Source organism: Pogonomyrmex barbatus, unplaced genomic scaffold (assembly GCF_055798465.1).
Source record: "Pogonomyrmex barbatus isolate J1 unplaced genomic scaffold, ASM5579846v1 scaffold27, whole genome shotgun sequence".
Lineage (NCBI taxonomy): Eukaryota > Metazoa > Arthropoda > Insecta > Hymenoptera > Formicidae > Pogonomyrmex > Pogonomyrmex barbatus.
This window is the reverse complement of record NW_028297124.1, coordinates 214,079-238,165: the sequence shown is the minus strand read 5'-3', so window position 1 is coordinate 238,165 and position 24,087 is coordinate 214,079. Positions and strand designations below refer to the sequence as shown.

At 37.4% G+C, this 24,087-nt stretch overlaps 1 protein-coding gene and 1 long non-coding RNA gene across 2 annotated transcripts; one reads left to right on the top strand and one right to left on the bottom strand.

The window, feature by feature from the left end:
- Positions 1-737: 737 nt before the first annotated feature.
- LOC148936218 (uncharacterized) lies at positions 738-22,346 on the bottom strand. Its single transcript, XR_016139693.1, has 7 exons — positions 22,242-22,346; positions 21,775-22,034; positions 6,196-6,300; positions 1,969-5,945; positions 1,456-1,567; positions 1,125-1,179; positions 738-993 (listed from the first exon to the last, which is right to left on the bottom strand). It is a non-coding gene; the product is annotated as an uncharacterized LOC148936218 (long non-coding RNA).
- LOC148936219 (uncharacterized) lies at positions 15,607-18,983 on the top strand. Its single transcript, XM_089078680.1, has one exon. It carries the CDS (start codon positions 15,607-15,609, stop codon positions 17,554-17,556), a length of 1,950 nt encoding a protein of 649 aa, XP_088934806.1. The 3' UTR covers positions 17,557-18,983.
- Positions 22,347-24,087: the final 1,741 nt, after the last annotated feature.

Here is a 24,087-nt window from a genome sequence, read left to right as displayed (position 1 = left end):
CTGTACCGCTGATTTGAAGCTGGCATCTCATGACATGACACGAATTAATCATGCGAGGCGCGATGCCATTGTCGATCATTTTTACACTTTTATACATTTATTTTATGAAGTTAATAACATTATTACAATATATTTTTTTCATACATAAATAAAAATTAAAATTTGTAAATACAAAAATCCATTCTTTGTCAATATATACGCTTTTTATTTGCAAAAAGTAATTATTATATTAAAAAAAAAATTATTGTGGTTTTATAAAGATATTTAGATATAGCTATTAAAAACTGAATAAATATATAAATAAATATATAAATATATAGACAATATATATATATATATATTATATATATTTATATTTTATATATATATATATATATATATATATCAATAAATATATAAAATAAATATTAGATATATTATTATATAAAAGGGAGCTGAATATAAAAAGGCTATATAGCTTTTATGATATTAATAAATAATAGATAATAATAAAACTAATAACTGATATGAATATATCAATATCGCAAATATCGCAAAAAGAAATTCAAATTATGTTAACACGGTTATCTTTTCATTATTGTTATTAGTTTTTAAATGTTTAATGCTTCTTTGATAAATTTTTATTAAAAGAAGTATTAATTATTCTTTTTAGTAATAATTAGTAATAATTTTATTTATTTTAGTAATAATTATTCTTTTTAGTAATAATTTTAATAATTTAGTAATAATTTATCAAAGAAGCATTAAACATTTAACAACAGATAACAATAATGAAAAGGTAAGAGTGCTGACATAATCCACTTAAATTTATTTTTATATTTTTTATTTAAAATAATATTTTTTTATAATTATATTTTTTCCCCGGTCTCTTCCTCCTCTATTTCCTTCCTCTTTCTCTTCTCCGGCCCTCCCTCCAATTATATCTCATTCGTCCCCCTCGTTGCAAGGTCCATCTTGCACGGGAACGCTCACCATTATTTCGTCTATAAGGCACTGAAAATAATTAAATGTCAAAATATTAATATGTTTATATATATATATATATATATATATATATATATATATATTATACATGACATATATGTGTGTATTTATATACATATAATTATTTCAATAAATAATACCACTCTCTTGCTGCTGCTGCTGTTGCTGCTGCTGTTGCTGCTGCGGTTGTTGTTTCTGTATAAAAAAAACTTCTGAAAAATCTAAAAATTACAAATTAACCAGATACAGATCTGGAAATAATTTTATTGGATCATCAATATTATTATGTAGGACATTTAAATATAATAATAATGTTCACAAATTTCTAATCTAGCAACCGATTTGAATATAACAGATTTCACAGATAATCATTTTAAAGATCCAATAAAATTATTTACATATCAGTATCTGTTCAAATTTTGTCAGCAAAATATTTGTCAGCAAAAGCATTCTTTTTCTTATCAAGTTTACCTGCTCCCGCAGCTGTTGCAATTGTAGCTCATGCTGCTCTCTTAATTGCTCATTTGCAGTTCATGCTGTTTCTGCTGCTGTTGCAGCATATCAGCAAATTTTTTCTTTTGCTCTGTAAAATACATAAACTATATAACATTATTATACTACTGATTATACTACTGATATTAGATAATGATAAAATTTTAATACACGCGTACACGCGTACGCACGCAGGCACACGCATGCACACACGCATGCACACGCATGCACACACGCATGCATGCACGCATGCACGCACGCACGCACGCACGCACGCACGCATGCACGCACGCACGCAGGCACACGCACACGCAGGCACACGTACACACAGGCACACGTACACACAGGCACACGTACACACAGGCACACGTACACACAGGCACACGTGCACACAGGCACACGCACACGCATACGATAATGAAGCATATTAAATTAGATTGAAAATGTGATTTATATTTCTTAAATAATAATAAATAACCTGTAGTAACTAACCTGTCATTGCGTCGTTGAGTATGCTGCTCGCTGTGTCGCCGAATAAGAAAGAAACAACGATCTCGATTTTCCATTGTTTATCTCACGATGCGCGACGATTTTATTTGTCTTTCGGTGACTTCGTGTACCGTCTTTCGATCACATCGTGTATCGTATTTTATACATCTTGACTTTTTAATATTGAAGAATATATTCGAGATTAAAAGGTATAACTTTCCATATACACATTTATACACATATATATTTTATATATATATATATATATATATTTATATATTCACATATACGTATACAGAGAGAGACGATTTAGGATCGTAAAATATTTTGACAAATAACAGAATCCTAATCTCTTTCCGTGACACATGCATACATATAATTTTCATATTATATTTCTATTTCTCTTTTTATCTTTTTTCGATTTTTTTGTCCTTTTAGTTGATATGGAAATGTGTGACGAATCAATCAAAAAATGTAAACGCTTTATAAAAACTTGGCTTGCTGATAATAGATATCAATCATAAATACGCGAAGTATCAAGTAATAATAGTCAGTATCATTGTAGCATTTGCAATAAGAATTTTTCATGTCGTTCATTAATTTCTCGCCATGCAGATTCTGCATGTCATAAAAATAATCTTAAAAAAGGATCATCATTACCTAACAATAATGAAAAAAAAAAAAATATCTCAACCAGTTTTTCAACAGAAATGGTTAGATATCGAAGAATTTAAATGTTGGTTACGAGAAGTACCTAACAATGCAAATTTATCTTTTTATTCCATTTGCAATAAAACTATTACTAGTAGTTTAGCACAAATATATCGTCACGCAGAATCCAAAGCACGTTTAGATAAATATAAAAGTTTCAGTGAGATAAATAAATCAAATCAAAATTTGCAAACGGAAGATAATGAATCACTTTTGTCGTTTGATGAGCGTAAAAAGTTAGCAGAAGTTAGATATGCCACATTAATTGCCGATAAAAATATTTCTCATCAAACTGCAAAAGAGATTCTTCATTTTTTTCAACATATAGGAAAAGATTCTAATATATTAAAAAGCATGAGCATCGGTCGTACAAAATGTAAAAATATTATTACAAACGTTTTATGCCCAATTGAAACGGAACGTGTCGTTAACAAAATTCAGAACACAAAATTTTCAATATTTATTGACGAAACGTCTGATATTTGTAATACTAAATGGATGACTTTTATGGTACGATACGTTGACCCGAAGACATTAGATGTTCGTTCACAATTAGTTAAATTAATTAATATTGATGCCAAAGATTCCAGCGCAGAAAAATTGTTTCAAGCATTTAAATGTTAAATGTGAAAATGAAAATACCATTTTTAAATATTATAGCTCTATCATGCGACAATGCATCTATCATGATAGGAAAATTTTCATCATTTAAAAAAAAATTAGAAGAAGTATGTTCACATTTATTAACATTTATTAACATGCCCTTGTCATTCCGCTGCATTAATAGCGCATGCTGCATGTAATAAAATACCAGAATTTTGCGAAGAATTATTACAAAAAACTTCAAGTTTTATAACAATAGCCCCAAACGATTATCTGTTTACAATGAATTTTCTGAGTGTTTCCAAGAAACAAATCACAAATTGTTAAAATTATGTTAAAATTACACACGCTGGCTTTCTTATTACTTATGTGTAGAAAGACTTCTGGAATCTTGGGAAACAATTAAATATTTTTTGAACGAAATGGTTGTAAGTGAAAAAACACAACGTGGAGAATATCTGTTGTCTATAATGGGTAATATTGAAACAAAAGCCTATTTTCTTTTTTTAAAATACGTTTTAAATTTCTTTAACGCATTCAATGCATTTTTTCAAACATCAGAAACACGAATTCATTTATTGCAGCCAAAATCTTTACAGTTTCTTTTTCAAATTTGCCAAAACTTTTTAAAAGATAAATATTTAAAACCTTTTTCTGTAAACACAGTTTTCTCTTTATCAGAGAATCACAAAATTCTTCATAAAATTAATTTAGGTACAGAATGCGAAGAATATCTTTACGAATTACTGATACTGCAAGGACACGAAGACGCAGTTACAACTGTTCGAAAAAATTGTTTGATGTTTTATGTAACTGCTGCAGAAGAAATTCGTAAAAGATTACCGATAAATAATAAATTTTTATTAAAATTACAAGTTTTTAGACCTTTTGTAAGCTTATATATACTGATAGAGAAACTTCATTTAATGATGTTTCTTTTATAGCTAAAACTATAGGTAATGTTGATGAAGATGCTTTAAAGAAAGAATGGATTGCATTGCCATTAGATTTTACAATGGAAGAGAAGCAAAATCTTTCCAAATTAAATTTTGATAATATGTGGAAGGAAATTTTACATCCAAATAATATTACTAAGTATCCAAATTTAACAAATGTTCTGAATGCTGTTCGATCACTTCCAAATTCAAATGCCGACCCAGAGACAATGTTTTCCTCTTTAAGTAATTTAAAAACAAAAAATCGAAATAGATTATCGTCGGCTTCCATTAATGCCACGTACGTTTTAAAATCAGGATTAAATGCGAGAGGAGAAACATGTTTAAACATGATGATTGAAGAAATCATCTCTTGATTTGTCTCTTATGTCAACAGATAAATTATATGCTAATATTGCTAAAAAAAAACGCAGTACTTTAAGGCTACATGCCGTGAATGACAATGAAATTGCTGGTTCTTCGTGGGCAGGTTATCGGTAAACAATATTACTCAAAAGACAACATCACACAAAATAAACATAAAGATTTCGTAAGAACTTTCATGACGTACGCAAAAGTCTTCTCAAGATTAAAAACATAATAGTAGAGCCATAATTTTTGATAATTAGTATCGATTGAACGAAAGAATGACATAGCAGCCAATACATAATGTAATGAGATTCCATCCACATTTCAAAAGTATATCCAATCTAGTCCAGTATGTCTGAATTATGTTTAACAAAACTGAAGAAACGAAAATTTGTGCTTAGGTAGCACAAATGCCATTTGTAGCGCGTGTAACTCAACAGACTCAATCTTTTTAGTAGACTAAGATGCGTCAAACAAAAACAATACATCAGTCGATTCATCGGTATAGCAAGCATCAATGTGTGTTTCGCAAAAAACGCGTACACTCTAATCCAGACTAGCCAAAATCTGTAATTACATAGTTTGACAATGGAAAAATCTATATTAAATCTATCTATACTATAAATAATACTATAAAAGGCAGCCAGCGCAGACTCGTGTCCGCAATTTCGTAATTAAATTACCAATGTATACCTCGTTCAGCTCATCACGAGCAATCTAGAGACCGCACAAATAATTAACGCGCCTGCCACAATTGATAATTATGTGTTCCGTACGTATTATGTGTTCCGATAATTATGTGTTCAATACAATTCACCTGCCCACATACCGAATTACAATCATTGTGTCGATACACGAAGCGATTCTCGTATTAGTTGAGATTAGAATAATAGTATTAATACTAATGAAACGAGCCACAAAGTTATATAAATACAAGTGAATCGACTGTATGCAGAGTATTCAAAATTAAAGCTAAACTAAAAATTACAGTAGTTAATCTAATCCTCTAATAATAACTATACAAGAAATAAAGAGAAATATATTCTAATTCAGACGCAAAAAATAATTAATTAGTCAGTAAAAATGTTTACAAATCCGATTCGTAGGTTATCCATCGAAAGTAATGTAAAGCTTGAGTTTCCGCGCATAAAAACCAAACTGTGACATGTCAGTAACAGTTATTATGTAATACTGGTTACATCGATTGTTCAGATAATGAAGAGTTTCTTGATGCGGTCCATACAAGTGCCCAGACGCCAAAAATTCACAGCTTGGCGTCGATAAATGCGCCAACAGGAAACTATCGGTTAATTCCAGGATAACATAAAGCTCAGTGAGCGTTAAATACGCTGATTTACTCTTCTAAAAGGGGGGAAAGAAAATAAATATATATAAATATTAAAGACGCACATATAGTTCTCATCACAGATGAGAAAATACATTAACAAGGATGTGCCGCTTTTACGAGCTAGCATCCTAACATTTAGAGAAACATGTATGATGACTATAAATTAAAAACTATACGTATAGGACATTAATAAATTCAAAAATAGTAAATGTGTGTATCTAGTAAAAGTAGTTGATAAGTAAAATATAATGTATAGTTATTTACCTCGTGATTGTAAATAATATCAAGAAACATAGAGGCATAATAACCTCAATTATCAAGTCATCAAATGGAGACAATAACAATACAGCACAAGATTCACAGGACAGCCTGCAAAAATACACATACTTATACATATACATAATTAAATTGTACTTAACATAACTAAATTGTTTTGTAAAAAGCTTTAATATTACTAAAATGTGGAGAAATTAAAAAAGAATAATATGCCAAGTACTATCAGGTTATAACTGCTCAGTGTTGCCACCTATTCATAGCAAGGAGCACAAAGTGTACACCTCGTGCATTTGACCATCCAGGAGATGGCTCCCTCACAATCAAGTCAAAGATATGGAATATATAATTTGATAAACTATAAAATGCTTAATCAAAAGATCAGAATCTTATAAAAATATACCGATAGACACATAAAATAGATATAAAAGTATAAATTATAAATCAAGAATCGTAGTGTGATGAAAGTACAATCAAAACGTGAAATACGACACAAGGGTTACATACATATGAAATAATTTAAATAAACTAATATAATTTCGCAAGTCAGATCATACTGAAATTAATAAATTAATGGAAACTTAAATGTATACAAAGAAGCACAGTAAATAATAATAACAGAATAAAGATACTATCATTAAAATAAGGAAATAATCTTGTGTAGCTTGCGAATTTACAATAGTACATGGTACATGGTGAATCAGCGTAGCAATAGATAATGAAATATTACATTCAATCAAAAGAAAATCAATAATCATATTCGTGGTATTATAATAAGGCAATTAGAGTGCATACGTTTTAAAAGTCCATTAATTTTTCTGTGTGACAAGCAAAGATTTATGTTGACTAACTAAGATGCTTAAAGAGCATATAGACTCGATAATTAGACACACATACAGCAAATCAATCTATATTGTTGTTACGTCCGGGGGACTTCACAAATTCTTCTCTTTCGGGAAGGAAAAATTTAACGGCTGCTAATCCATAAACGGGCACTTCGAACGATCAAAGAAAAATAACCCAATCAAACAAAAAAAACTCTAAATAAACAATCGTTCTCCCGAGATATGTCTCACTATCAAAAAATCCTTGGTAAATAGCCTTGTCGGCGCCGACAAGTTTACGACTTACCAATAAAAAAAATTTTTATTAACAAAAGCAAATTCCTAACGGATAAGAAACGCGTTGGATCGTTCGGGGATGACACTCCCCACATTGGTGGAAACACAAAAAAGTACCAATCAAGAAGAACTGATTAGTGGCCGTTGGCTGGCACACCAATGAGCGATTAAGAGTGCGAACTAGCGGGAGAATTTTTATTAATAAATTCTATCTATCTAAAAACTAATTCTACCATTCGCTGGGAAATCTGAAAATGGAAAAACGACCACAAATCATAGGACACCGCTTCCCTCCTTCCTCTATATTCATAATTTTCCTAAATTATCATTTGACAAGCCAACACGGAAATCCATCACGCCCTCAGATATTCCCACCCCTCCGGAACCCTTTAAAAACCGCGACTCGGAGCGGATCGCTCTCTTCTTCCTGATACACTCAAGGTCGACACCTTCCGTAACAGTTAGAATCTGTGCGCGACTTTATTCTCGAACCATTCAGTGATCCAGCCTGGGCAATTACATTCGTCGACCACCCCCCCCCCCGGCCGCTACAACAAAAAGTAAGTCCAACCTTATCAATTTTTCCCGCGTGTTTACTGGCAGTTTGGTTCGCGACATCTTATTTATTTATTCCTCAAAAATTTATCTATCTTAAACCCACCCCAACATTCCCAAAGGGCAAGCCGCCGATTAACTCGGTGAAGCTGCCTTCCCTAACTTCACAATCATTTCCACAACCTTCTAACCAGGCAAGCCGCCGATTAACTCGGTGAAGCTGCCTCCTCCGATTCCATAACATTCCAACCGGGCAAGCCGCCGATTGATTCGGTGAAGCTGCCTTATTTCGATTCCTCAACTTCTCTTTTATTTGACCTTCATTTGTATAGTGAACCAAACACATGCCATTCGTAATGGGCCAACGAAACGGGCATTGCGACACCGTCGCGAAAAGGCATATAAAAGGATTCGTCGCGAATGCCACGCCGAAGAACTCGCGGAGCGGTTAATAGAAGTAGAGCCGGAACTAGCCAATATATCGCTCCACCAATACGCCTCCGCCCTCCGTTCCGCAGCGCGCACCCCAATCCTCCTCCACACCTGCAACCCGATCCTATAGACCCGTTCGCTATCACCAATTTCTTATCCCAACTTGAGCAATTGGGTATTTAAGAGATTTTCCTTCCCCGCGGTCGTTTTTTTTTTTTATATTTGTATGTACAAGATTTCTTTTGTTATCAATACTTTAACCTTTTATGTATACGAACAGAAGATTGTAGTTCACGTTTATTATTTCTTATTAAAATTAATTGATCAAAATTCGGTAGTAAACAGTTTTTTTTCTCCTAAACCTGACCCCGCGCCGTTCCCGGCTCCCTGAAGATCGCACTAGGTCCATCCCTGGTCAAAGAGATTCGGTTCTCTGATCTAAAACGGACCACCGAATAGCGCGGGCGCAGGTAAGGGTAATAGCGCCGCTGACGCTGACCCGATCCCTGCCCCCCTTAACGCGCGTTCGACTCGCGGATCGGCGTCACGACGTCGTTCCGCGAGAAAAGGGGAGGTTCCGTGCGTCCACCCGAGTTCTCCTCCTCCTGACGAGAACACGGACGTAACAGAGCTAGAAAAATTGGGGGCTCGTCCGGGATTTAAAAAGTGCGATCTTTAGCGGGAATGAGTACGAGGTAGCAAGTTCGAATAAGTCCGAAGTAGATGAACTTTATAAACTCGGTTTAGAGAGTGGCGGTAAACCCAAGCCAGGCGCGTCGAAAACAGTGCACACATCCACTCCATCTAAATTCCTCGCTTCCAAACACGTCACTTTTTCTCTGGAGGACACTTCGATAGCGGAGGAGCGATTCGAAACTGTTTGCGAAACGTTTGAATCTAATATTTCCACACGCGAAACGTCATTAACTAGTAATAGTTCCGATAATTTCGACGAAAAGGCAAAAACCCTAGAATCTTTAAAAATGGCACAAAATAATCCTTTCGCTACGCTAAAATACGCCGTCGACGCCATTCCATACTTCGATGGACAAAATATTCCATTGAATTATTTTATCGAGGGTTGCGAGGAGGCGAAATCTATGCTTCCCGATGAGGCTGAGCCTCAATTTGCTAAAATCATTAGAACACGTATAATCGGAGAGGCACGTCGAACTATTCAGGATCAAGACTTTAACAATGTCGCTCAAATCACTAAATATTTAAAACAAATTTACGGTCCTTCGAAAAATGTCTATCAATTACAAGGAGAATTGGGATGTGTCTATCAAGGGAACGACGAAGATGTAATAACATACGCGAATAGAGTAAAAATTTTGGGAAAGCAAATACTCGAAGCATATCGAAGTTCGGGACCTTCTCTCCCCGAACAGAATATTAAAGATTCGTTAGAAAGAGACATGTGTAAATGCTTTATCAAGGGGTTAAAACCGGAGATCGAACAGAGAATATTAAGAAATTCACAGATGGATGTTAAAGCAGCCGTAGCCGACGCGATACGCATAGAGAGAGAATTACGCGCGATGTCAGATTTACGGCGTGGTAATATCGCAAAAATGAACTTACAACGCGAAACTTGCCAAATTTGTTATAAAGACGGACATTTAGCCAGTAACTGTAGAAAATTCATTCAAAATTCACAGCAGAATTACGAAATACTAATATGTCAGATTTGCAAAAAACGTGGTCACGATGCTAGTAAATGTCGAATGCGCGACCCGCAATTACGGCGAACTGTTAACGTGATACGAGAAATTACGATTGTCTGTCAATTGTGCTCTAAAACCGGTCATAACGCAAAGTCATGCCGTAGTACTAATCAAAACAAGCCTCTCTTGATTTGCCAGTGGTGCGATAGACAGGGACACTCAGCTAATAACTGCTGGAAAAAGCAAAACGAACTGCGCATGACAGAAAATAAAGCCAGAATTATTTGCCAGAATTGTAACACCGCAGGGCACACTGCTAGGGATTGCAGATCTAAAATGGATCGAACTACAAGCGATAATAACACATCATTTTGCCGATATTGCAAAGCGCAAGGGCATCTCCTCGAAAACTGTGAATTGCGCATCGCAAGTAATAATCGAAAAATGGCAAAAGATTCGGTAAACTCCAACGGCCCCTCGAAGCCGGGCGTGCAACAGGGGACCGAACGGATTCCACGCCCGTCGACATCTTCGGCGCCTCAATAAAAAACGCTCCGAACGCTCGCTCAGTAGCGGTAAACCTCGATAAACACAGTCGCGTGCCGACCGTTCAGGTAGAAATACAAAAAACAGTCCCTCACATAACTCTTATGTTAGACACCGGTTCCGGACCTAATATAATTAAAAAAAGTTTTATATCTGAGGGAGTACGCATTAATTATTGTAACATTCTAAAATTAAACGGAATAAACGATTATCCGGTCTTTACTCTTGGCGAAACTACGCTAAGCCTTTTCGACACCTCAATAAATTTCCACATAGTACCCGACGACTTTCCGATACCGCAAGCTGGTATATTAGGCAACGATTTCTTTAAACAAACATCATCGAAAATTGATTATGCACAAGGATGTATAGATGTATCCGGTATCCAAGTACCTTTTCTGTCACCAGAAACTATAGTAGTATCACCCAGATCAGAATCGTTATTTTATGTAAGAGTTGGCAACCCTAATGTCAAAATTGGATATGTACCAAAATTGAAGATTACTTACGGAATCTATCTAGGGGACACGATCGTGGAAAATGTCTCGGGGAAAGCATACTTAAATATCATAAACACGCGGGACGAAGAAGTAGAAGTCAGGGTGCCGACCATAAATCTTAGACCTCTGAATGAGATGGTCGACCTGTGTGAAACCAGAATAAAGACATTAGATTATCACGAAGAATTAACAACTTCACACCCGAATTCCTTTCCAAGAGAGACCAAACATATTGACCATAAAAAAGAATTGTTAAACGAAAATGAAATAAGTAGAGAGGAAGACGAGATTATGAATATTGAAATTGTTAACGAAAATAAAAATGAAAATAAAAATGAGAATGAAAGAGAGAATGCAAAGACAAAAGAGGACGGAAATATAAATAATAAAGAAATTAAAATTTCCATAAATAGAAATAAAATTAATAAAAATTTAAAGGTCAAAAATAAAAACGAAATTAAAATGAGAGGAAACAAAAGGAGAAATCATAATTTCGATACTCAGCAAGAGGGAAGTTACCAAACCTCCTCTGAGATATCCTCCCATCCCAAAATCCTCGAAGAGGGAAGTTACCAAACCTCGTCCGAAAATTTAAAAAATTTTGAGTTCCTTGGAGGTGAAAATTGTCCAATCACTTCAAAAGTTAATTCTGGAATTGCCGATGAAAGTTTCCGCACTTCTCGAGCATTTTCCAGCTCCATCGGTTACGAGGAGGGAAGTTACCAAACCTCACTACGTAATCCGACACGATTCTGTCTAAACGAAAACGACAATACTAATGCCTCAGTCTCGCTAAAGGATGATAAATTCCCAAGAGTTGGGATGTTCTCAGAAAAAACGAATAAAAAAAATGAACCCTCTCATATTACCGCCAAAGAGCTTATGGAAAGAATACAAGTAAATAAGTCGAATGAAATAAACCTCGGCAAATTAGGAATGAAAAATAGAAAACCGTCCTCGAGAATTTTTAAATTAAGACAAAATCAATCTCAAGTGATAGTAGATGAATGTATACGTAAGCGCAAATCAAAACATAAAGAGAAAGTTATACAAGGGATACAAAGTAATAACAAGGAAAACGGAGCTATCAAATGCTTAATACTATCGGAAGAAAACCAAAAGGATAGACTCACAAAAATTATAGAATTATTACGACTAGAGCACTTGAATAATTATGAAAAAGAGAATGTGATAAATCTTATAATTAATAGTCAAGACAGGTTCCATATACCTGAGGAAAAACTGACAGCGACTAATGTTTTACGACATAAAATATCTACAACAGATGATCAGCCGATTAACACCCGTCAGTATAGATTTCCGCAAGTTCACAAAGAGGAAATAAACAAACAAGTAGAAGAACTGCTAGAGGGGGGCATAGTAAAACCTTCACAGTCACCTTACAATACGCCCATATGGATTGTACCCAAGAAAGAAGATTCCCAAGGAAATAAACGATGGAGAATGGTATTAGATTTCCGGGCATTAAATGACAAAACTATCGGAGATGCGTATCCACTACCAAATATAGTCGATATCTTAGATCAATTGGGAGGAGCTCGATATTTTTCGGTATGCGATCTAGCCTCAGGATTTCATCAAATAAAAATGAATCCAGCAGATAGCCATAAAACCGCTTTCACAACACCTTTTGGGCATTATGAATTTGATAGAATGCCATTTGGATTAAAAAATGCTCCTGCTACCTTCCAACGATTAATGGATTTAGTTTTATCAGGATTACAAGGAAAGGAATTATTTGTTTATATGGACGATATAGTTATCTACGCGTCATCATTAGAAGAGCATGAGAGAAAATATAATCTTTTAATAGATAAACTACGTGAAGCAAATTTAAAATTACAGCCCGACAAATGTGAATTTTTAAAGTAACTTATTTGGGACACGTCATAGGCAAAAACGGAGTTAAACCCGACCCAAAAAAATTAGAGGCCGTACGACGATTTCCTAGACCTAAGACACCCCGAAACATTAAACAATTTCTAGGACTAGCGGGATATTACAGACGATTTATCTCTAATTTTTCTAAATTAGCAAAACCCTTGACAAATTTATTAAAAAATGACGTACGTTTCGAGTGGACACAAGAACAAGAAGAATCATTCGAAAAATTAAAACAAAGATTATGTGAAGAACCCGTGTTGCAATATCCTGATTTTTCAAAGCCTTTTATCCTAACCACCGACGCTTCCGGAGTAGCCGTAGGAGGAATATTGTCGCAAGGTGAAATAAATAAGGACCGACCAGTCGCGTATGCGTCACGAACTCTAACTGATAATGAATTAAAATACGATACATACGAGAAGGAAGCGCTAGCTATATTATACTGTGTTAAGCATTTCCGCCCATATTTATACGGCCGAAAATTTACTTTAGTCACAGATCATAAACCTTTATTGTGGTTTAAAAACGCTCAAGATACCAACATGAGAATATTACGATGGAGATTAAAATTAGCCGAATACGATTACGATGTCGTATACAAAGCAGGAAAAACTAACGTAAACGCTGATGCGTTATCCAGGAATCCGGTGAATTTCGAAGAAGTGAACTGCAAGGCAATTATTGATCGCAAAACTTTGTTGAATCCCAACGAAGCGAAGGATGCAGAAATAATTTCTAAAATGTTAGAAGAATCCGACGAGGAGGAAGAAATAGAAGAGGACGAAAACTTCGAGTTGTATCTTTCAGATGACGAGCAAACAGAAAATTTATTACCTGACGACCATCTGTTTAAAGATAATACGGATTCCATACCCTTTACACAAGAAGAACTGGATGAATTACCAGTGCAGCAGACAGAGAAAGCATTAATACACGATCCACCGAGAGCCAGAAGAATGCTCACTCGCAGCCAAACGATAAATGAACGAAATAAACACTTAAATTCAATGCAACCCAAAGAAATTGCGGATCAAGCCAACCAAAGCGACAAGGAAAAAGAGAGTGACGACGAAGGAGGAAGCGAAATAATTAACGAAGAGAACAAAGAGCTTAACAGTATAGATAAACTTAAACCAACTATAATTGGCCATAAGCTAATAAAAAACAATGTTATCGATTCCCGCGAATTATTATTTTTGCGGAAAGATAACATAGCATATTTTGTCGATGTCAATGGAAACCCATTGGATTCTGGAGCACGAAAATTATTCGAGCGCAACGAATTGCCTACCTTCAATAAACTCGCTCTGTGTAGACCGCAGGTTGTAAAACGCAAAAACTACTTTCACGTGGCCTTACCCATTGAGGAAGGGTCGAGAGAAGGGCCAACAATGATTTTAAATTATATAACGCAAACTCTGATGGAATTACGAAAAATAACAGAAGAATTAAAATTAGGAACTATTAGCATTGCTAAAACGGACTTCATTTGCAATATTCCTTGGAGCAATATTAAGACACAATTACAAATGACCTTTCTCGACTCATTAACTAAACTAATTATTTGTAACGGATTAGTAAGATACCCTCCGAAGGATCTTCGCCCTTCTATAATAGGCGAAACACATTGCTCACCTACAGGTGGACATAGAGGCGTTACTAAAACGTATAACAGACTTAAGCATAATTACTATTGGGAAAATATAAAATCTGACGTCCAACGGTATATTCAGCAATGCTTACAATGTCAACTGAAAAAGTTAGTACGCGTTAAAACGAAACAGCCCATGGTAATTACCGATACTCCGGGAACAGCCTTCGACAAAGTAGCAATGGATATTGTCGGGCCTCTACAAAAAACTGAGAGAGGAAATGAATACATTTTGACACTGCAAGATCAACTGACTAAATTCAGCATGGGAATTCCCCTACCAAATCAAACCTCTGAAACAATAGCCGAGGCTTTTGTTAATAAATTCATTTGTATATTCGGAGCACCCAAAGCAATACTAACCGATCAGGGAAGAAATTTTGTCAGCGACTTAATGAGAAAGATTGCAAAACTTTTTAGAATTCGTAAGTTCCGTACAACCGCCTTCCATCCTCAATCCAATGGATCTCTAGAGCGATCGCATCACGCACTAGGAGAGTATCTTAAACAATATGCGAACGAACAAGAACAATGGGACCGATGGGTTAGCCTCGCAATGTTTAATTATAACACCTGTGTACACGAAGCTACAAAACATACTCCATACGAATTAATATTTGGAAAAATTGCAAGAATACCTTCGGAAAAATTTCTAGCACCAGAAGATAAATTAACTAGTTACGATGACTATTTGGTAACCTTAGTCACTCTACTCCATAACCTTCGAGGGAACGCGCGTGAAAATATCATCGAGGCGAAACATAAATCAAAGAAATATTATGACAAAAAAATCAACCCTCAAACCTTTAAATCTGGGGATTACGTTTTTCTATTAAAGGGACCTAAACCGGGTAAATTTGGGGATCAGTATACCGGACCACACGAAGTATTAGAAATATTAAATAAAAATAACGTAAAAATTAGAATAAAGAAAAATAGTCGAATTGTCCACCCTAATCGTTTACGAATTTCGCATATTAAATTACCTCCAGATAAATAACAAGAAAAAACATAACCTTTTCCAGATGGATCTCCATAATTGCTGGGCAGTAATAATAACAATTTTAACAATCCGGTTTCATAAAACGCATGGGATAATAGGCTATGACTGCGGCTCGCCCTCAACAAATCTAACAACCTTATCTCTACTAAATATCGAGGAATGCGACATTCCGCCACAGAACGTAAATTCAACTAATGTCTATATACAACTTCTACAAATAAACGAATTCGAGTCAGTAAAGGTTATTCAATGCAAAGTCGAAATAGACAGATTAATAAAAAAATGCGGAATGTTTTCCCATTCCATGGATGTGTTAAATGGTAAATATTCATATATAGAAGAGACATCACGTGAAGTATGCCAACGAATGCATTCTTATGGAACTTATCAGTTACATAACGGATATATCACTGGATTAAAACCGAATCATACCACTGCCCGACCAGTCACATTGGCAGGACACGTAGACGCCGATGGATCGTGCAAGGGGAGCACGTATTCGGATCCGTACGGCACGTGGGCTGACGTCGTGGTACTCGCCAGCGTAAAAATCTCACTACAAGAATACATAGCCGACGTACGAATAAATAGTAATCGAGTGCTACTCAGATCCGGAGTGGCCTGTGAACTCACTACCACCCATTGCACAGATATAGAAGGAGGTGAGACCTATTGGGATCCAGTGCCCGCCGACACTTGTAAATTCAACAATTATGGAGTATTGTACAGTGGGATTGCAGACAAAATAATAGATAACGTAAATGAACAACAACTAATAGTCTATTCATTAACTGCACAAGATACAACTTTCGCCTTGACTAGCAAAGGAAAATACGCAACATGCGGCTATACACTCACTCGAACCGAACATCCTAAATTAATCATCTTCGAAACCTCGCGTGGCGTAACGATTTTCAAACAACGAACGCGTGTCTCTAACCTCGACATATTCACCTACATGAATTCCAAATTCGTATACGTCGAAAAGCACATCCGTACGCAGATAAATCAATTATACAGAAATATCCTTTTGCAACAGTGTGAACTAGAGCAGGGAATGTTAAAAAACGCTTTAGCTATAGCCACTCAAACACCCGATATCTTTGCTTATTACTTAATGAAAGGACCTGGATATATGGCCCTGTTAGCCGGAGAAGTAATACACATCGTAAAATGCGTACCCGTGGAAGTAAAAATCACAAGAACTGACAACTGTTATAATCAGCTACCAGTCATGCGGGAAAACGAAACCTATTATTTAACGCCGCAGACCCATGTACTATTGCGACAGGGGACTCAAATAAATTGCAACTCTTTCGCACCTACTATGTATCACCTAGGAGATTCATGGTATAAACTTATGCCTAAACCTGTGGAATCATTGCCGCCCACAATTATGAAACCTATGACCAAACCTACGTGGAAATATGTTAGCCCTGGATCGCTCGCTACAAGCGGAATATACACCGAAAATGATCTCAATGATCTACGCGATCACATATTGTTCCCTGCTGAGCGACCGGCGGTGCTCAACACGGTAGCCAGGCGGATGATGGGACAACCGATCTCCCTGAACGGGGGATCATTTTCAAATTTATTAGACGAAGCATCCATAACAAAAATCGCTGCATCCGCATGGAAAGAATTTTGGAATAAATTCTTAATTTTCGGCAATATCAGCGCCGGGGTAATTGGAATATACCTCACCGGGAGAATCATAAAATTAATGATAGACACGATCGTACATGGTTACGCTTTGCATACCGTATATGGATGGTCCATACATTTACTGGGCGCCATCTGGGACTCTATTACTCATCTTTTATTACTATTAGGCACAAAAAGGGTTCAAAAACCCGAACAGGCCAGCGCACCAGAGTCTGACCTGTATAGTAAGACCCCGAAAAACCAAGTATACCCTTTATTACCACCAGAGGAAAAACCAGGATTTTCGTTCGAACTAAAAACATAATATCAACAAAACAACCTCTTTTCTTTCCTTCTCCTATCTACTATCCCCTCTTTTCAACCACCTAACAATTATTAAACTTTTTAGAAGTGAAGAACATAAAAATAAAAGGGAGAAGAGAAAAATGGAAGCTATCGATACCAGCTGTTTGACTCGCGGGCGTCTCGAGTGTAAGATTCTACGAGTAGAATCTCCGCTCTTGTTTTGGGTGCGGCTAAAAAATGGAGAACCAGCTCTGCAAGATCTATCGGAAGAACTTAATTTCCGAATGAACCGCAAATCAAAAGAACTCACTTGCTGGCCCGACGACATAAAGAAAGACAAGCCTGTTGCCATAAAAGACGGCGACGTATGGCAAAGGGGATTGATTACGGGAGTCAACCCGGCCCAGAGGACCGCCCGGATCGATCTCAGAGACATAGGACGCCAGGTGTGGAGATCATTCCATCAAATCTTCCGCCTGGAAGGACGTTTCCAGGAGTTAAGATGGCAGGCTCTTACCTACGGACTAGCCTACACAGGACCGGCTAAACCAACTAGATTTTGGCCCAAGAAAACGAGAGCTCTGTGCCGAATCCTAGCCAAGGGACGCAGTGGATACATTAATATCGTGCGTCCATTGGAAAATGGGGCCGCAATGGTCAAATTGGTCTTGCCGCATGAGGACGACTGGGGGGTCACGAACCTTCGTGACGCATTGGTATCTCTAGGGGAGGCACGAAAAAAAAAAAAAAAACCCTTTTTTTTGTTTATATACTCAATTAAACAATCTTTGTTTTATTACTCAACTATACAACCTTCGTTAATTATACAACTTTTATTTAAATACTCAATTATACAACCGTTGTTTATTACTCAATTATACAACCTTTGTTTTATTATACTATCCTTACGCCTGTTAGCTATACCTTTTTCTATCTCGTATACTTATTTAGTCAATAAAGTAATGTTTAAGTCGAATAACCATAAACATTATAATTTAATGATTTAATTATAATTACTTAAGCTCCTTGTATACATATATCATCCACTTCCTTTATTATTAAACTTACTATATTAAATTTTTTCCTTTTATGGCATAAAGAGAAAGGAAATGTAAGACGATTAATTCTTTATTCATATCGGTGTTGCTTGAGTGCCTACTGGAGAGCGAGAGCGCTTATTATTTTTACTTTTCTCTCCTCACCTGCAATTACCAATCCTGAACTGCAGCATAATAATATTAACAAGTCCGTGGCAGGATAATAATCCTACATATATATAATTGCCCAGTCGAATAAATTGTCATGCGAACGTCACCTTATTTAATATAACAAACATACCATATAATCAGACGACACACAATGACTGAGGCAGGTACAGAGCGTTAACACGCCTAATGGCCACGGCTTGACCATTTGCATTAAGATCCCGAAAAAAAAAGGGGAAAACCGGAAAAGGAGGATAGAAAAATCATCTTGGAATGCAGAATATGGAAAAATAATTCCAAGCCAAGCGGGACGCGACTGGTGGTACTCACGTAATATGTATGTATATATATATAAAAAAAAAAAAAAAAAAAAAAAGGGGGGAGAAAAAAAACAGATCGTTCGTTATATAAAATCATTTCCTTACTCTTGAACGCTATATAAGGAATAGAGTTAAGCCAAATTTACCATAAACCCTTTCGAAAAATTTTATAATTCTTCCGAATTTGTTTTTTTTACATAATAATAATAATAATAATAATGATGATAATAATGATAACACTAGTAATAGTATTCTTCTTATCTAATCCAAGCATCCCAGCATGCAAGGTCTTGCGCATTCTTCATTCTCCACAACAAGAAGAAATAAACCACTTCGAAAAAAATACGCATTAACAAATGTCAGACATGAAACATTTAAGATATTTTTCTGAAAAAAAAAACCTAGAGGAAAGGAGAGAGTGAATGATGCGCACAACTTAATTTTAAACAGTATCGAGAAAACAATGTAACGTTAATTAAGTAAGCGAAGACGAGGAAGAACGAGGGAATAAGGAAGGGGTTTTGGTGGTCGCCTGTTCCTTCCTTCTTCTTCACAAAAAAAGGGGACCGAAAGCGAAGAATTATTGTCCTACTGTTGCAAATGTTGTGCACTCCCAACATTTGTCTAAGTCGGGGGGTGTTACGTCCGGGGGACTTCACAAATTCTTCTCTTTCGGGAAGGAAAAATTTAACGGCTGCTAATCCATAAACGGGCACTTCGAACGATCAAAGAAAAATAACCCAATCAAACAAAAAAAAACTCTAAATAAACAATCGTTCTCCCGAGATATGTCTCACTATCAAAAAATCCTTGGTAAACAGCCTTGTCGGCGCCGACAAGTTTACGACTTACCAATAAAAAAAATTTTTATTAACAAAAGCAAATTCCTAACGGATAAGAAACGCGTTGGATCGTTCGGGGATGACACTCCCCACATTGGTGGGGAAACACAAAAAAGTACCAATCAAGAAGAACTGATTAGTGGCCGTTGGCTGGCACACCAATGAGCGATTAAGAGTGCGAACTAGCGGGAGAATTTTTATTAATAAATTCTATCTATCTAAAAACTAATTCTACCATTCGCTGGGAAATCTGAAAATGGAAAAACGACCACAAATCATAGGACACCGCTTCCCTCCTTCCTCTATATTCATAATTTTCCTAAATTATCATTTGACAAGCCAACACGGAAATCCATCACGCCCTCAGATATTCCCACCCCTCCGGAACCCTTTAAAAACCGCGACTCGGAGCGGATCGCTCTCTTCTTCCTGATACACTCAAGGTCGACACCTTCCGTAACAGTTAGAATCTGTGCGCGACTTTATTCTCGAACCATTCAGTGATCCAGCCTGGGCAATTACATTCGTCGACCACCCCCCCCCCGGCCGCTACAACAAAAAGTAAGTCCAACCTTATCAATTTTTCCCGCGTGTTTACTGGCAGTTTGGTTCGCGACATCTTATTTATTTATTCCTCAAAAATTTATCTATCTTAAACCCACCCCAACATTCCCAAAGGGCAAGCCGCCGATTAACTCGGTGAAGCTGCCTTCCCTAACTTCACAATCATTTCCACAACCTTCTAACCAGGCAAGCCGCCGATTAACTCGGTGAAGCTGCCTCCTCCGATTCCATAACATTCCAACCGGGCAAGCCGCCGATTGATTCGGTGAAGCTGCCTTATTTCGATTCCTCAACTTCTCTTTTATTTGACCTTCATTTGTATAGTGAACCAAACACATGCCATTCGTAATGGGCCAACGAAACGGGCATTGCGACACCGTCGCGAAAAGGCATATAAAAGGATTCGTCGCGAATGCCACGCCGAAGAACTCGCGGAGCGGTTAATAGAAGTAGAGCCGGAACTAGCCAATATATCGCTCCACCAATACGCCTCCGCCCTCCGTTCCGCAGCGCGCACCCCAATCCTCCTCCACACCTGCAACCCGATCCTATAGACCCGTTCGCTATCACCAATTTCTTATCCCAACTTGAGCAATTGGGTATTTAAGAGATTTTCCTTCCCCGCGGTCGTTTTTTTTTTTTATATTTGTATGTACAAGATTTCTTTTGTTATCAATACTTTAACCTTTTATGTATACGAACAGAAGATTGTAGTTCACGTTTATTATTTCTTATTAAAATTAATTGATCAAAATTCGGTAGTAAACAGTTTTTTTTTCTCCTAAACCTGACCCCGCGCCGTTCCCGGCTCCCTGAAGATCGCACTAGGTCCATCCCTGGTCAAAGAGATTCGGTTCTCTAATCTAAAACGGACCACCGAATAGCGCGGGCGCAGGTAAGGGTAATAGCGCCGCTGACGCTGACCCGATCCCTGCCCCCCTTAACGCGCGTTCGACTCGCGGATCGGCGTCACGACGTCGTTCCGCGAGAAAAGGGGAGGTTCCGTGCGTCCACCCGAGTTCTCCTCCTCCTGACGAGAACACGGACGTAACATTGTCAAGTGAATAAATTGGGAATCAAAACGATACTGTCAAAAAATTTTCACGTCTCCAGATTCAGAGTTACAAAAAACTTAAATCTTTCATATATGATAATAAAAAGAACAAAAATCTGCTGCATAGTATAAGTTATAATAAAGTAAATCAAGAATTATAGAGTTAAGTAAGAAATTAAATAGAACACTCCACTGCCGAATAAAGATACAAAGTAAATTAATAATAAGTAGTAATTTATGCAAATGACATACCACTGATATGTAGGCAATACTTTTTCCAGATTGCTTTAACATACTTATTAAATCCATCAAGAAATTCCATAGATTCCAGAAGATATCCCTATCGAGGCAGGAAGATGATGTTTAAGAGATGAGAGCTCAGAGTAGAATTCCAAATTTTCCAGCCAGTGTTGGCGCACCACACTTATCGTTCAGATATACTTCCGAAAAATCGAATGATCCGTCTATTTCACAAATTACAAAGCAACTATTCCGCGTAGCACGAGAGATGGCTGCAATGACGAAACAATAATGATACTATAGATGGAGAGGAGACAACAATGTCGCGACAATTATACGTAGTAGCCGTTTAGCCATCTTGCCAAAAATGTGAATAAGACGGTAAAAGACGGCCATCTTGGACACATACCTCGTACGACGTACAAATCGAGTATAACTACATAATTAATAGATTAATTGAAGACAAATACAATACTTACAATAACTAGACATCGTTGTTAAAGAAAGACAGTTTTGATAATTATAATAATTATGGACAATTACACAAGGGAACATCACAGGGAGCCTGCCGTGGCTGTAATAATGTAATAAAGGAGACGGGAGATCTTCTACGTCTACGTACAAATAATATGAAAAAACATATAATTAGCACAATTAACCATATAAATTATACCTTAACATAAACAAAAAGACAGCAGAAATCCGAGGAATACAGAAACGTATATGAAAAGTCACACTACAAATCATTACCAAGACACAAGGAGCGGAGCACGAGGCACACACGTCCGACCGTCACAGCAGCCACGAGCAGACAACCTAACCTAACCTAACCTTTTTTTTTTTTTTTGTTTAGAGAGGAGGAATCTTCGCAAGACCCCCACCGGACGACAGTCCGGTGGGGAGTGTGGGATTCGAGTGGGTGGCACGTCGAACGAAAAGCCACCCAGCCTCGCCTACCCACTAAACCTCCTCTGTACCTTTAACGACCGTGACGGGGGAGGGTCCTGGAACGTTGACGGAACAACACATCACGAACCCTCCCCCTGGTCTTGGCCCCGAGGGGCAACACACTCGCTCGTCACCTTCAAGTACCCACAGACATACTCATTTTTACTGATCATTCGTTCAGCAACACACACACGCCCTTCCAATAACAATGGGAGGATTCAGCCGAGTGAGGAATAAGAAGGAACACACTCCTCGTGTGTCTCCAAAAAGGAGGATAACCTGCCCAAAACAGGACCAATTCAAGTTGTATTACATGAAGCATATGTCTGCATAGAAATATTTAAGAAGAACACACCCTCAAGTCATTATCCAGAGCACAAAGGCAGCCCTCCATTCACGAACACACCAGGTGTGTTCGTATGTTACAAAGTTACTAGGGACCACGAAATGTTGAGAGAACCCAGACCGCGAAGAACTAGCTCGAGAGTTCCAAATTGACAAGGCGTACGCACATGTGGGTTAACCAATTCCTTGCCGTTCCCTTTCCGCTTTCTCTTTTTCGGACATAACTTTTCCGCAAAAAGATTCATGGCAGACCACTGTCACTGTCTGTTTAACATGGCTCTCAGAATTTTCCCCAGATCTGGAGGGTCAATGTCTCCTAACTCGAAGCCAAGAGAATCGTACATGTTATACCGTTGCCAAAACCAGGCCCTACACTCCAGAAGGATGTGATCCGCGTCATCCCGCTTCCCGCTTGCGCAGTGAGCGCAGACGGGAGAGGGAGCTCGGTCCATCCTATACAGAAAATCATTAAAGCAGCCATGGCCACTCAAAAGCTGGGTCATACGGAATGTCAGTGAGCCGTAGGTACGGCCCAGTCATGCTTCAAGAAACGGGGATAATGCCTCCCTAATCCTAACCCCTGCCTGCCTGTGATCCTCTAGGAGTGATCTCCAGTCCTCAACAGCCCTACGATCTGCCTTCCTCCTTAATTCCTTCCTCGCGCAAAGAGAGAGAGAGTCACATTTTCCGCTCTTCCTTCCCTCTTCCTCCAATACAGACGCGCAAGACGCTCCGCCCTAATTTTAAAGGGGAAAATCCCGGCTAGCAATGTGGACCCTATATACGATATGGTCCTATAACCACAGATCGTCCGAATCGAGAGCGTTCTTATTGTACTTTCCATTTCTTTCACAAGGAACGATCTATAGTCCAGGCGATTCGCCTAAATGGGAGCACCGTAATAAATTACGGACTGCACGACAGAGGCATACAACCGTCTCTTCCTCTGTCCCGGTCCCTTCAGGTTCGGCATCAATCTACCAACGGCTCCTACCAGTTTCCTTACGCGCGGGATGACGTACAACAAATGAT